This window comes from Aspergillus ochraceoroseus (assembly GCF_002846915.1).
Source record: "Aspergillus ochraceoroseus IBT 24754 chromosome Unknown P175scaffold_11, whole genome shotgun sequence".
Taxonomy (NCBI): domain Eukaryota; kingdom Fungi; phylum Ascomycota; class Eurotiomycetes; order Eurotiales; family Aspergillaceae; genus Aspergillus; species Aspergillus ochraceoroseus.
Window position 1 is genome coordinate 13,075 of NW_024468486.1, and position 14,461 is coordinate 27,535.

The 14,461-nt window shown below is 37.5% G+C and overlaps 5 protein-coding genes across 5 annotated transcripts; 2 read left to right on the plus strand and 3 right to left on the minus strand.

Moving 5' to 3' along the window:
* Positions 1-3,695: 3,695 nt before the first annotated feature.
* P175DRAFT_0504931 (uncharacterized protein) lies at positions 3,696-4,575 on the plus strand. The gene has a single exon (XM_040897979.1). It carries the CDS (start codon positions 3,886-3,888, stop codon positions 4,432-4,434), a length of 549 nt encoding a protein of 182 aa, XP_040748560.1. The 5' UTR covers positions 3,696-3,885; the 3' UTR covers positions 4,435-4,575.
* A 32-nt stretch (positions 4,576-4,607) lies between these two features.
* On the minus strand, positions 4,608-5,555 carry P175DRAFT_0535971 (uncharacterized protein; the record flags this gene model as incomplete). The annotated part of the gene is made up of 1 exon (XM_040900278.1): positions 4,608-5,555. The coding sequence occupies one exon, from the start codon at positions 5,553-5,555 to the stop codon at positions 4,608-4,610; it is 948 nt and encodes a 315-aa protein (XP_040748561.1).
* Positions 5,556-6,654: 1,099 nt separating this feature from the next.
* P175DRAFT_0512341 (uncharacterized protein) lies at positions 6,655-7,847 on the minus strand (the record flags this gene model as incomplete). Its single annotated transcript, XM_040898663.1, has 4 exons — positions 6,655-6,855; positions 6,877-7,005; positions 7,069-7,457; positions 7,526-7,847. The coding sequence occupies 4 exons, from the start codon at positions 7,845-7,847 to the stop codon at positions 6,655-6,657; spliced, it is 1,041 nt and encodes a 346-aa protein (XP_040748562.1).
* A 258-nt stretch (positions 7,848-8,105) lies between these two features.
* P175DRAFT_0535973 (uncharacterized protein) lies at positions 8,106-8,507 on the minus strand (the record flags this gene model as incomplete). The annotated part of the gene is made up of 2 exons (XM_040900279.1): positions 8,106-8,212; positions 8,336-8,507. The coding sequence occupies 2 exons, from the start codon at positions 8,505-8,507 to the stop codon at positions 8,106-8,108; spliced, it is 279 nt and encodes a 92-aa protein (XP_040748563.1).
* An 898-nt stretch (positions 8,508-9,405) lies between these two features.
* On the plus strand, positions 9,406-10,646 carry P175DRAFT_0535974 (uncharacterized protein; the record flags this gene model as incomplete). The annotated part of the gene is made up of 2 exons (XM_040900280.1): positions 9,406-10,040; positions 10,097-10,646. 2 exons carry the CDS (start codon positions 9,406-9,408, stop codon positions 10,644-10,646), a joined length of 1,185 nt encoding a protein of 394 aa, XP_040748564.1.
* Between the last annotated feature and the right edge of the window lie 3,815 nt (positions 10,647-14,461).

The window sequence follows — 14,461 nt, forward strand, 5'->3', positions numbered from 1 at the left end:
GGGCCCTACTAGGTTATCTCTCCCTAATCTAATATAGCTATAGTATAAATTAATAGGCTTTTATACTTATAGATCTTAATTTTCTAGTTTAATAACTTAATATAAAATTCTAAGTATATAGTTTTAATTATAATTATAATAAATAGCTAGACTATAGGAGGCTAATTCTTAATCTCTATAAGGTTAGGACTGTGCTGGGATTCCTACATGGTTATTTACTATAATTACTGCTATATTTTCTACTACTAGGTAGTTATAATATATTATAGCTACTACTTCTATAGCTAGTTTATCTATATATAGATAATAAATAGTAAAATTTATTATTATAACTAGATATAGTTTTAGATACTCTTCTTATTTATATATACCTATAATAGCTAGTATAGGGTCTAGTATAGTATGGTATGTATAGTAGCTATTTAGATCTTATTCTTGCACTACTTTATCATGTACTAGCTATATTAGGCCAGTAACTTTATAGTATCCCATATTATGTATATAGTACTGCTTATAGGGTCCTCTAGCTTAGGATTAGGAGTAGCTACTACTACAAGCAGGTCTAGAATATATATATTAGCTAAATACCAGGCCTAGCAGGTTATATATAGTTATGAATTAGTATTCTAGAGCTCTCTAGCCTAGATAATCTGGATAGCTATCTTCTACTTATCTACTACTGCTTGTGCCTTAATCTCCGTGACTAGCTACTTATAAGTAGTGATTAGGATAAATTACTCTTTAAGCTAGGGATTATATAATAAGATATATATTAAATAAGAGTTTTTCTAGCTAGGGAATACCTGCTACTAGGTAATTAGATAGAATAATTATTAAAGCTAGATCTACTACTTCTCCTATTCCTAGGTAGGAATCCCTTTATAAAACTAGTACTAGATTTAATTATATACTTCTTTCTAGTAATTTTGTATAAATTTAATACTAGTAATAATATATATATATTACTCTAATTCCTTACTATAGCTATACTAGTATAATAGCCTGTTAGTATAAATAGGGATAATAGAAACTAGTATATCTAGTATATAGGGAATATATAAATTATCTAGCTACTAGATAATCTTTACCTAGCTAGCTACTACTTAAGTAATAAGTTAATTATTCTATAGCTTAAAAAAATATTTCTTCTATAGGTATATTATAACCTCCTTGGGATAAATACTATGCTAGTACTAGTAATATATAATAATTTATAGTATAGAGATCTTCTTAAATAGCTAGTATTCTATAATAGAATATAGATAGGTAGTAGCTAGATATAGATAAAAATATAATATTAGATAGGAAAACTAATAGAAATACTTAGAGGAATTAAAGTTTAACTAGACTTTTTAATTAAATAAGCCCTTGATTATTTAATTTACTAGTATAATTAATCTATTACTATTATATATAGCTATCTAAGTCTATCCCCTACTAAATCTTTAATAGAACCCCAACCAACTTTAATATATTACTATATATTTACCTGATATCTATAGGCTCTAAAACTTAGAAATCTATAATTTAAGTAACTAATCTATATCTAGTAAAAATTTGAGCTATAACATGCAATAGGTTCTACAAGTACCCTACTCCTGAAAATTGAGCCACCCTATAATAAGCCAACCAATCAGTGCTGGTCCTCCACAAAACCCTAGAGCCACCCTAGTAGCCTTCCTCAACCCTTGTGGGATAGGGTTACCTAAATAGGTCTAGACTACCTGTAGCTTGGCATACCCCAATAAAAAAAACCTACTTTTTTTATTTTAACTTTCTACCTTCCTAAAGAGGAAATTTCGAATTTTTTTTTTATATTATTAAAATTTAATTAGTTAGCTTTCTAAATATCTAATTTTTATTTAAAAAGACCTAATATTGGTAATTTTAGACCCAGGGTCTGTGTTAGACCCAGACCCTCCCCCCTGGAGACCCTAAAATTTTGCGCAGACCCTGGGGAGGGTCTGTGACAGAATAATATTAGGCGGTTAAGCAATACTATTAAATAGCTGCCCAGTAAATTAAATTCCTAGAAAGGGTGGTTAAATTATGGCAGGAAAGTTACTGTCTAGTTTACTTTTTTAAATAGGATAGTAAGTTTTTATTTCTTTATTTATTTCTTTCCTAATTAGGAAGTTTATTTATTAATTTAAACTTTAGGATCTAAATTACTAGATCCTTCTATATCTACTAGAATTTTTGCCCATTTATTTGAAAATTGCCCTGAAAATACTACTTAGGTAGTTTAACTTGAGCAATTTAGGGCTTCTTTGGGTAACCCTATTCCAGATACATGCTGTTTTAGGTGTTTTCTACCTACTAAGGTTTGTAAGGGTCCTAATAAAAGTAATAAAGGTCTCACATGCCTAGCACCTGACCTAGTTGCATTATTATAGATCCTGATAAAGCAGAATTTGGATCAAATTCATGCAAACCCTACTAAATATTAGAGGGTTGAAATTCTGCCTGAAAATCTAGGTAACCAGACCTTCCTAAAATGGAAATGGGATCTAGATACTGAAATTACTGAAGGAGCCCTTTATTTCTATTACTTTTTTCTAAATATATCTAAATTATAGCCTAAAATTATACAGGGCCCTAATATAGTTTAGATTTATTTTATTTATTTTATTTATTTTATTTATTTTATTTATTTTATTTATTTTATTTATTTTATTTATTTTATTTATTTTATTTATTTTATTTATTTTATTTATTTTATTTATTTTATTTATTTTATTTATTTTATTTATTTTATTTATTTTATTTATTTTATTTATTTTATTTATTTTATTTATTTTATTTATTTTATTTATTTTATTTATTTTATTTATTTTATTTATTTTATTTATTTTATTTATTTTATTTATTTTATTTTATATTTCTATACTAGCTACTATTAATATTTTAATTTTAAAAAATATGGCCTGAAAAATAAGGCATTAATAGTTGCTGCCTAGTAAATAAGGCACCTATATGGTTGCCTGACCCATCTAGTTAACCCTAGGGTATTAGGGCTACCTAAATAGGTCTAGACTACCCGCAGCTTGGCATACCCCATCAAAAAAAACCTGTTTTTTTCTTTTGACTTTCTACCTTCCTAATTAGGGAATTTTCGATTTTTTTTTAAATATTATAAAATTCTACTTCATTAGCTATCTAGATATCTAATTTTTATTAAAAAAGACCTAGAATTCATGATTTTAGGGGGGGGTATCGTATCAAACCCAATACCCCCCCCCTAGAAACCCTAAATTTTTGCAGAGTACCCCCCCCGGTATCGTGACAGAATAGTAGTAGCTACTATTAATATTTTAATTTTAAAAAATATGGCCTGAAAAATAAGGCATTAATAGTTGCTGCCTAGTAAATAAGGCACCTATATGGTTGCCTGACCCATCTAGTTAACCCTAGGGTATTAGGGCTACCTAAATAGGTCTAGACTACCCGCAGCTTGGCATACCCCATCAAAAAAAACCTGTTTTTTTCTTTTGACTTTCTACCTTCCTAATTAGGGAATTTTCGATTTTTTTTTAAATATTATAAAATTCTACTTCATTAGCTATCTAGATATCTAATTTTTATTAAAAAAGACCTAGAATTCATGATTTTAGGGGGGGGTATCGTATCAAACCCAATACCCCCCCCCTAGAAACCCTAAATTTTTGCAGAGTACCCCCCCCAGTATCATGACAGAATAGTAGTAGTATTCAACTCTGGTGCTCATTAGGCAACGGAGTCAGCGTCTATGCTACTTAAGTGAGCCCGTTAGCCGTGGGTCTGGTCTTCAATCTTCCCATCCCGAATACAATCATAGCAGCCATCATCACTTTCTTCTTCCAAGTCCTCTTCGATCCGCCCAAATTCCTTCCCCGATTTTTCCATATGCAGGCCACTCAAAAACCAGTGACTCCTAGAGAGCGGGCCTTGATCATCAAAAAGGCTCAGGAAGACGCGCTCGCTCGATTGCCTCTAAACACGCTCTTCATTGTTCTTCATATACGATCCGACCCTCCTCAGCCAAATGACTTTCACTGGGGATATTACTTCCACACTAGCGCCCAGGGAGGGTCGAAATATCACATGAGAAACCTGGGCGGAGGATGGATCCCGGACCATGGCCCAACCGGAGGCGCTTTCAAGTCGAATTTCCTGTGCGTCCTTATCGAGATCACAAACGTCCCACATGTAAAGCATGGTCTTCTCGACCAGATTATGAGATCCCGTGATGGAGACGTCAATTCAATTCCCGGTATAACCTGCCGAGTATGGCTCATGGTCATCTTGCGAGAGTTGATTCGACAAGGGATAGTACGCTGCAGCAATATTGATGGCTTGCAGCAGGAATGTATGACTTTCGGAAACCAATACAGTCAAGGGGCAGCAAACAACACCCAGCCACGACCTGTAGTAAGATCAGCCCTGTGTCTTTGAAAGCAAATTAGAGAGAGAACACACGTAGTTGAGCAGAGCTGCGTATACCTTTTTTTTTTTTTTTTTGCTGCTCTCATGTTTGTAACTCGTGATTGTTATCCGAATCCATTAAGCCAATGCGTGTATGTTTATTAGCCCTAACATTGCCATGCTAATTTAATAAGCCTCAGTCACTAAAGGGCTATATAAGAGTCGACGGTTAATAGATTTAGAGCCACATCGGAGTCCAACTCATCCGAATATTGTCTTCCACCCATCCAAGAGGCAACTTGGAACCACCAGCTATCTTTCCCAAAGCGCATAGCCGTAGTAAACTCCCAGTATTCGGGATACCAGCCTGCGGATTCCCAGTCGAGAAACCCAGATAAATGTCCATCATCATCGACAAGAATGTTGTGCGCTTTGAAATCCCCATGAGTGAATACAATTCTATGCTGATGACTCTGTAACCTTTTTGCGCGTGACAGAGTCTTTTGGTAATCGGTGTCAGATTTGAATGCATGGGCTGAAGCCGGAGCAAAAAGATAGTCGTAAAAAGCTTCTAGGCTGGAAAAAGGACCCATGATGTGCCCAGGAACTCGTGAACTCCGTAAGGGGGTTCCAATGGGAGAGCAAATCGTCTCTGACCCTGGAGAATGCCACGATCGCATAGAGGTGATACAAAATTTCAACTCTTCCAGCCAAGGCTCCTTGGCATTAGTCTGTAGTATATCGTTCGAGTTCTCAAGAGGTACACCAGGTAGCCTTGTCATCAAGATAGAAAATCTTCGGTTGAAAGGCGCATCTAGGTGTTCACCACAGCTGATAACTTTGGGTACAGGCATTCCCGCAGATCTTGCCATTTGCATTGAGACCACCTCCTCGACGCTCGTCCGGTCTGTCCATTTCATAACAAGGCCAAATGGTAATTGAATAATATTTGCATCGAATAGAAGACCGAACCAAGAGCAGTACCATTGAGAGAAGTAATAAAGGAGCTTGTGAATGATGCCCCAGAGTATTCTGGTGCATCTGCCGGGCCCAACTGGTACTCGAGGGGTGGTCTGCTGAATTGCGGACTGCATCCGCCGTGGCCAGGTATAATCTGGCAGTAAGATCGATGGAATAATAAGGCGATCCATCGAGTCGTCTAATAGCCTAAGTTCGAAAATGAATGCTGGGACGTCGGGGTGGGAGTTTCATTTCCTGTAAGGTTTTGGGTTAAGGTTGACCTTACAGAAGATAGGATATATTTTATCGGTCAAAAAGATTGTGAATCACTTACTCGACGATAAAAACCGGGCGAGACGGACTCGGGGGAAGATAAACGAAAAGTGGAGGAATGAGAACAGGGAGCAACCGAGATTTCCAAAGAGAAAATGGGGGTAGTATCAAAAGAAAAGGGAGGAGCGAAAGGGGTGGGGGTGGATGAAGCTTGGGAGATTGAAGATGGTGCGACTGATGAGTGCACAATATGGGAGGAGAAGGTGGGAAGGAAGGAAAAAAGAAGTTGGAAGATAATAAGAGAGAATGAGGGGACAGGTCTTATATAGTTTACTCTAGCTGATGATTGACTACAAACCAACTTTGATTGGCGTAATCGTCGTTGACCAAGGATGGCCGTTTTGACAGCTATCGATTTGTTACGGAGGACAACAAATTCTCTTCCGCGCCGCTGAGCTGTGTGCTCTTAAACTAAATTGGAAGCCAATCAATGTGAGAAGGTCAAGGCAATAAACTCTACATTCTACCTACCAGATCCGCATCACCAGCAGTAACTGTATTTAGGGAAGGATGCAAGATATGGGCAACTTCACCAATTGTTTGATTCACTTCCCAGGGGTTTCAATCGTCTTTACAATCTTCTCCGTACTTCTCCAGAGGCAAACGCAGTGGGTTGAAAGGGAGACTTTAAAAATAGCCAATAGGCTACCCTTTTCAGTGGAGGCACTCGCCTTCCAACAGTGATATCAAATCGTCACAATCCCAAGATAAGCTGGCATAAATTGAAAGCATGGTACCTCGCAATGTGGTACTTGACCACATTCCCATAGGATACGAGACCAAACAAAGTTGGTTGTCTGAATTTGACCATTATATTATTGACACATCTGAATCCACTAGGGTAGATACAAGATCATTCTTCTCAAGTCCTCCATTCAGCCTGGTGTATCTACGTCCCTTGATTGGTTTGTGGCTGGTTGGGTTCGAGTGTGTTGGTTTTGGTGGCTGAGTAGGTCGTCACTGGCTAGGAGTTCGACACATCCGTCGGCGCGCTCCATCCCTCGCCCCTCTGAGTTTTGTCAAGCACTTCGCTGATCGGGTTACAAACTTCAGATTTCTCGACCAACGCCCTTGAAGTGATTTCCAATCCCTTCCAGCAAAACTCCGACCGAATTCCTCCTCAATCTGTTCCCAGGGAAGGTTTCTGTGCACTAATTTCTATAGAAGGTCGTCTTCGACATCTGAATAAGGCCGGACCCGACGGCAACTAGAGAATGAACGGGATGCTTTTGCTCTAGCCCCTGCCCTTGTTCGAGGGCCGCTGGCTGCAGTACCTTCAGTGTACCCCAACATGGTGCACGCAGGCTTCTTTCGATTGTGACACTTTTATCGGGAGATTTTAGACATAATACCCATGGTAGTCTCAGTTACATGCTTGAGGCCTCTGCATTCAAGGAGAGTAGGTCGTGATCCTTTAACCAAGGAAGCGAAAAGGATCTTTGGTCCTAGAGTATCTGTCAAGCCACCCTGTCTTTCATTAGAGATAAGCTTCGTAGGACCGTTATCATCATTGCCGCTATCATCAGCATCACTAGGGCGACTTTCGCAGGACAGGCTTATCTCACAAACTTCGGAAGTGGATGAACTTGTTTCGTCATGACACGACCTGTCATCCACACTTCGAGTGGCCACCGAAGCCTCACGAATCCCAGCACCGTGGTTGTTCCACACCCAAGAGAATAATGTATCCGGATGGGGCAACTCGTCAGTGTTGATGCTGCCTGTCTCGTCACAGTCGCTTTCGAGTGCTGGGAACGTATCTGAAAGGGAAAGAGATCACTGATAAGCAAGAACCTCGGGCAGCAAGACGCGGTAAATCTGTACGAACCTTCACTGGACAGTAGGATGACGTTCTCTGTCTTGGGACTGCTAAGCGCCTCAAGTGATGGTGCGGTTGCGTGATGGACCGAAGAGATTTTGGGCTCGTTATTCACAGGAAGATATTTGCCATAGACAACGTGCTGTGTTGCCGTAGTGCAGACTGGGGTTGCAGGATTGCGGGAAGTAGTATATGGATGGGAAAAGTACTTGGAAGTAGGAGGTTTTAGGGGTAGTGGATGGTTCATGAGGCTTGAGGGACGTGAAGCAGGGAGATTACAGGGCAAAGGAGAGCAAAGCAAAGGGCCGTTGTAAGAGACCTGGCGATCCATCCTGAAATATGAGCAAGGTGGGAAACAAAGTGTGATGTTGAGGAAATCAGTTATGCTGTCTGCGTAGCTGTTTAACTCGAGACAGACCGGAGTATTTATAAGACGCAGATCAGGCAACAACTGAAGTCCCAAGACCCATTGTTGGGGCTTCAACGAAGAACTACACCCCCAAAGCCAAATTACCGGTGAGTAGCCCGATCCTGCACTCCTGCCCACGCGCCTGGGAGTCTTGAAATTGAATGTTGTATCCTTCTCACTTTAAACCCAGCCAATGAAATCGACCATTCCAAACAACTTATCGGGGCCAACCCAAGGGAGTAATCGAGCATTGCCCGTAAGAGTAAATGCGGGATGTAAGGCGCGAACTCGGCGAAGTATCAGGTCAGCATGGGAGCTCGACAATATTCCACAAGAAACACTGCATGAGCAAATGGCCGTGCTTGTAACCTAATTCTTTCCACAACTGTGTATCACAGGGCGCAGCAGACCGGAAGATCGAGGATAGAGCACCAATCGGCTACTATTCGGCAAGCAAGATTCCGCGAGAATGTGATCAATAACAGTGACAATGACAGCGGCGAAGATAGCCAGCGGAGTCAAGGATGAGGTATTTGTGCTATTGGACATGCTCCTCTGAGGCGCAATCTCGTCGCGATCCATACAATCCAATCATATTTCACAACACGCGAGATCAACATGGCTGGGGCGAAAACAAAGACGCAGAACAGGCGACCGCCGGAAAAGGGTAAAGAGGTGGGGGTAAGCATAAGCTGTAACGCGTAATTAACCTTGGAGCCTGTTGGGAGCTTGGAGCGTCAGTCTCTTTCTTCCTTGGATAAGGAGGTCCAAAGTGTAGATACCTTCGAAGACTGGTAGGCAAAGCAAGGTCCCAAATAAACGCATTCTCTAGCAGTAGAGGCTAGAGGACGGAAGATATGAATGGATTGACTAGATAAGAGTGAAAAACAAAGGGAGAGAAAATAAATCAGCTCAATAGCCGGTCAAAGCTGACGGGGAAGGAATCTAGACGTGGAGGCGACAAAAAAAGGGTGCAGCCGCAATTTCCAACAAGAAAAAGGGGGCGAGGGGCGGCCATTTTCGGAGTAGATGAGACAACAGGGCGCGATCGAGTGAGTGCAGAATATAGGAGGGGGTGTTGAGGGAAAAGAAGAAATTAGGAGAGAAGAGGGTCAGAACAGCAAGGACGGTTCTTATATACTAAGAGGAGCTGGCAGGCGGCGATGACAATACGGCATATCGAGCCGCTATCCCGAAATAGGCAAAGCTAACCCGAAGAGGGAATTCACAGGTCCTCGCTTTACAATATAAATTCTGCTATCTCCCACATCAGGGATAGCCTATATTTCGACACTTCACGTCAGCAACATGCCCCTGGATTATAGTTAATCCGCCCTGATAAGGTTCCTTGGATCTTCATGTTGGAAATATTAGCTGTATCACCCAAGCAACAGAGATACTCTCCTACTCTCCAGATGTTTTGTTAGTCCCTATGGGCTGACCATCAAGAATAGGAATATGTCCCCCGGCATCACTCAAGATGAATTCCACCCAGAGGAAAGCGATTGAAAACTGGATTGACAATATACCCACCAATAATCTAGCATCACAACCAGCTAGCGCCAGCCATGCTTGCTGTTCTCACAAGCTGCAGGAGTCGCTCCTGACCCCGCCAGGAACTTCTGCTCTTCACAATAGGACCAAACGAAGACTCACAGAATTGGACGCGGAGTCGAATATGTCTTGTTCTGAACCACAAAAGCGACTTCGTCGGACGCTGACTACTGATACCGCTTCCCTACCAGTTTCGCTTCCTGATAGCATCACGCTCTCTCCTTCGGTTACCACACGGTCAGATATCACAGCCAGCGATCGGCCCCGACAACGGTCATCTAGTCCGAACCGTACGAAATCTAATCTGACATTAGGCACACCAAAAATCAAATTCCTACACGAGTCGGCTGACCCAGGCAGCGATTTAGCAAGACAATTACTAGTGCTGTTAACGGCGGACAACGAGAAATGGGAACCGGAAGCACACGAAATTGACAAGATCTCTGCTGCGTCGTGTAAATGCGATGCCCAATTACGAAGCGAGGGCTCGTGGGTTATTGAAGTCGTTCGTCCGCTACTACAATGTGCTATAGGGAAACTACCTCTAGAGTGTTGGAGCGTGTAAGAAATCGCCTTCTACGTTGTTCTTCTCACATTAACCTGAGATGACCTTGTAGTCAAACCGAGACTGTCGATCCTAAGTACCAACCTCGTTATGCTGCACGCGGCACTTATAACCGTAAAATCGATCTTGTGGTCGGTTTCCCGGTTGACGAATGGTCAACGGAGTACGAAGGCATGGCTTCACGGTATCCAGATCAGTGTTTCAGCCACATCGCTCATCCACATACTGGAGCACGATTTCTTGGACCTGGCTTCGAAGTCAAGGCTTCTGACGGAAACTTGGTTGAAGCGCAGGTACAACTTGGTGTTTGGATGGCAGGGTTGATGACCTGGGCGTGGGATCATCGATGGGGGGATTCTCTCCCTCCCCCCGTGGTAGGGTGCATTAGCATTGGCGAGCGCTGGGATTTCTACATTATTTATAGCGTGGAAGTAGATGAATCTGCTCGACCAGAGGTACGTGTTTGGGGCCCGTTATCTGACCTGGATGGTCGTACAGGAACCTGCAAGGCAACAGCCATGTTGGCTAAACGACTACGGCGAGTGATGGAATACACTGAAAGCCAGTACATCCAGCAACTATTGAGAGCAATTACAACATGATGGTTTTGAGCAACCGGTAATAGCGTGTCAATATCGATGAAATCATGGTTAAACTCTCCATTAATGGCCCCTGTAGATGAACTTACCCCTTAACTTGGGCCGACTGTCTACTAGTGCCTGGTTGTTCAGTTCGAGGACTAGGTTGTAAATTGAATTGCATTGAAGGCTTGATCTCCTAAGTGCAGTCTATATTAGGGTTTATAGCAATCTAGGGGGTTTGTCTAGGGCCCGAATAGGAATTCCTGATCCCTAGATCATCCTAGGGGATGATTGGAATGCGAATCTAGATGGTAGAGTAAGTGAGGTGCTAAGTGTAAGGTAACTCTGACTTAACTAACATCCTAGCATCTCCCCTTTCCCTAGTATGTCTCCAACAAAGCTAAGCAGGTAATATGTCACTTTTTAGGCTATAATTGATGAAAGCCAGCAAGACAGTGGTTAGCATGGTGTTTTTTTCGAGAAAGTAAGGCAAGGGGTTATATTAAGTAGTCTGAAGATTAAAATCATAGAAGAGAGTGTCACGGCATGTACTAGGTGCACTGGTGCCAAGGTAATTGATAACTAGGTATATAAGGTGGGATTCGGGCAGATCAGACCATCAGGTCTGATCATAGTGACCTTTTGGTCCAATGGTATAGACATGTTGCCCGAATCGCATGCTCTTACAGAGAGAGCCTAAGGTGGAGGATCAGGCCATACTTAAATGGTGAGAAAGGGTCTGTACTGAAGGCATATATTTGTTACTGTTGCTTAGCGGTTGGGGGTGATTTACCTGATATGCATGAAATACTAAACTTATAATAGGGTGATGAATTTTTTATATTCTGTTATGAGATTATGTGCCACCCTATTTTGTCTGCCATCTTCTGTAGTCAATATTAATATTACTGTACCTAGTATCAAAGAGTATGCCGTTGATTCCACCCGACTACGGCAAGCCAATGAGCCGCATGGGAAACATCGGATGGCTTGATGCCAGAGTACGGCAAGACCAAGGGTTGACTATCGTGGAGCATGGCCGATTGAAGAGTGTCTTGACCGGATTAGTGGCCCCCAAAGAGTAATATCCAGCACTATGTGTGTTCCTTGGCAGCAGAGCGAAAGAGGCTGCACTGAAGCAATTATACCCCGAGACCAACATGAGAAGACACTTTTCGGATGCGGTTATGCGACTCCGGGTGATATGCGGTCCTTGAACTCAGTTCAGCTATTGATGATCGTGGGCAGAAATCTATACTGCAGTAAAAAATATTGGGCTGGCTATGCTAAAGTATTTGGCTTTGCATACTACAGTAATTTGGACTGACTTCTCATTTCGGTGAAGGAAAAGGTCCTTTACAAACCAAGTAGAATTCCGATAACTCATTGTAAATAGAGCATTGATGAAAATTTGAAGATTTAGGGACTACAGGGAGATATATGATGTTTATTGATACTATCCCTAAAGTATGTATGTTAGTTCGGAAGTTTCCAACATTATCAATCCCAGGCTAAAGGAGAATTTCCGAGCTCCTTAAACTACCATTATTATACTAACACTATTCAGAAGTCCCAATCTTTCAAATTGGCTAATCCCATTTGAAAAATCATAGGTGGATCACTACAAGGACAAAATACATACTGTACAACTAAAAGCAGTCTAGATATAGAAATTATCACATGGAAAGAAGCTATTAAAGAATTAGATGCATATTATGATGAAGGTCGTCAAACTATGACAGTAGAAAGTTGACCAAAATGAATTTAATTAGGTCTAACTAGGAAAATAGAGAAGGAGAGATGCTTAGAAGAAGTATGGAGATTTAGAAAGAAATAGTAGCCTAAATATATAGAGTAGTTATATGTTACTATCTTCTTTTTTATAGTAATACTACTTTATAGTAGTACTAGTTATATTTATTAAGTATAGTACTTTAACATACCCCCCTTAGTAACATATCTATTATATAAAACTATTTAGAGTCTATTTCTAACCTATTAAAATCTAATCTCTTAATAAATTCTTTAAATTTTATAATTAATAGTACCTTAATTAGTCTATTAGTAATATTATCCTTTCTACTAACTATTTATAATTAAATTCTATTATTTTTAATTACTTCTTTAATAAAAAAGTAGTAAATATCTATCTAGTAGAATATAAATATATAATTTAGCTTTTTTACTAAAATAATAGTATTAGTAGAATTAATATATAAAAGTATAGTATCTTTTATAGACTTTTTGTCACGGCGTGAAGCCATAGTACCTATCTAGTTAGATTCTGCCTTGATTATCTACTCTTATTCCTATATTTAAACTATATTATCCTTAATCCTATTATAGCTCTTTAAGCTATATTCTATTTATTACCTAATATTTATTATTCTACTATTCTATTTAGTTAGCTTCTAATTAATAAATATCTAAATTTAATTTTATTCTTTAATATTATATAACTCCTCTTTACTAGAAGTTAATTATTACTATTATACCTATCTTATTACTTATATTACTTAAAGATATAGAAACCTTTCTATATAATATTTTTAATAAATTAAGATAATATATTATTAAAATATATTAATTCTTTACTACTATTATAGAAAAACTTTATAAATTATTTACTTTATATTTTACTATTACTAACTTTCTTAATTATATTTAATAGAAAGATAGTATAATTAAATATTAGAAGATATAAATTAAAAAAATCTAATAAAAATTATTTAAAGTACTTACTTAAAATAATATATTTTTTTAATTATTATTTTTTTTTAAAAAAGATACTAATATTATTATTTTTTTTATTATTATTATTATTTTTATTATATCTATTTTTATTACCTAAATTTCTAAATAACTTCCTAATCTTAATAAATTTAATAATTAATAAAATAATTTAAGATACTTTACTTCTTAAATTTACTAGAAAATAATTATAAATCTTAATTATTTTCTAATCTTAAATAATAAAATAGCTTATATAATTAATTACCTTAAAGAAACTTTATATACCTAAATCTTATTATATATTTAAGATAGAATTTATAAATTAAGTAATTATATTAAGATTTTAAAAATCTTAAAGAAAGCTTTTAGAGACCTAAATCTAGAAATTAATATTTATATTAATTTATTTTACCTTTAATAAATTTATTATAAATTTAATATTTTTTTTACTAAATTCTAATATCTTATATTAAAAAAAAATATAAATAAAAATATCTTATTTATAATTTTAAAATAGACTATTAATTAAGAATTTTAAAAAATATTAATATATTTTAAGATTTTATTATAATATTATAATTTTACTAATTATTTATAAAATCTAGAAAATTATTATTATTATTATATAAGTATTATCCTATCCTTATCTATAAAGAATTTCTAGCCTCTTTAATTTATTTTAAAGTTAATTCTTATTACTTAAATTTTTATAATCCCTATTAATCCTATTATTATTATTACTCCTACTAAAGACTTAATAGACCTATTTATTATTTATTACCTTAATTATTAAATTTAATATCTATATTACTACTATAGTAATATTAATTATCTAGTAAGTAGCTACTTATACCCTAATTAAAGACTAACTAGCTATATCTTTATATCTACTACTAAATTAGACCTATACCTCTTATTAACTAGAATCCTGCTTATTAAATACCTTATATTCCCTAAATTAGAAAATAAAGTATCTTTAACTTAAGTTATAATTAAGAATACCTCTAATACTTTCTTTATTTATTAAAAACTATAATAGCTAGAATAATAGTAAAGAAGAAAAATTACTAATCTAAATTAATAATTTTACTTATTAATCTAAA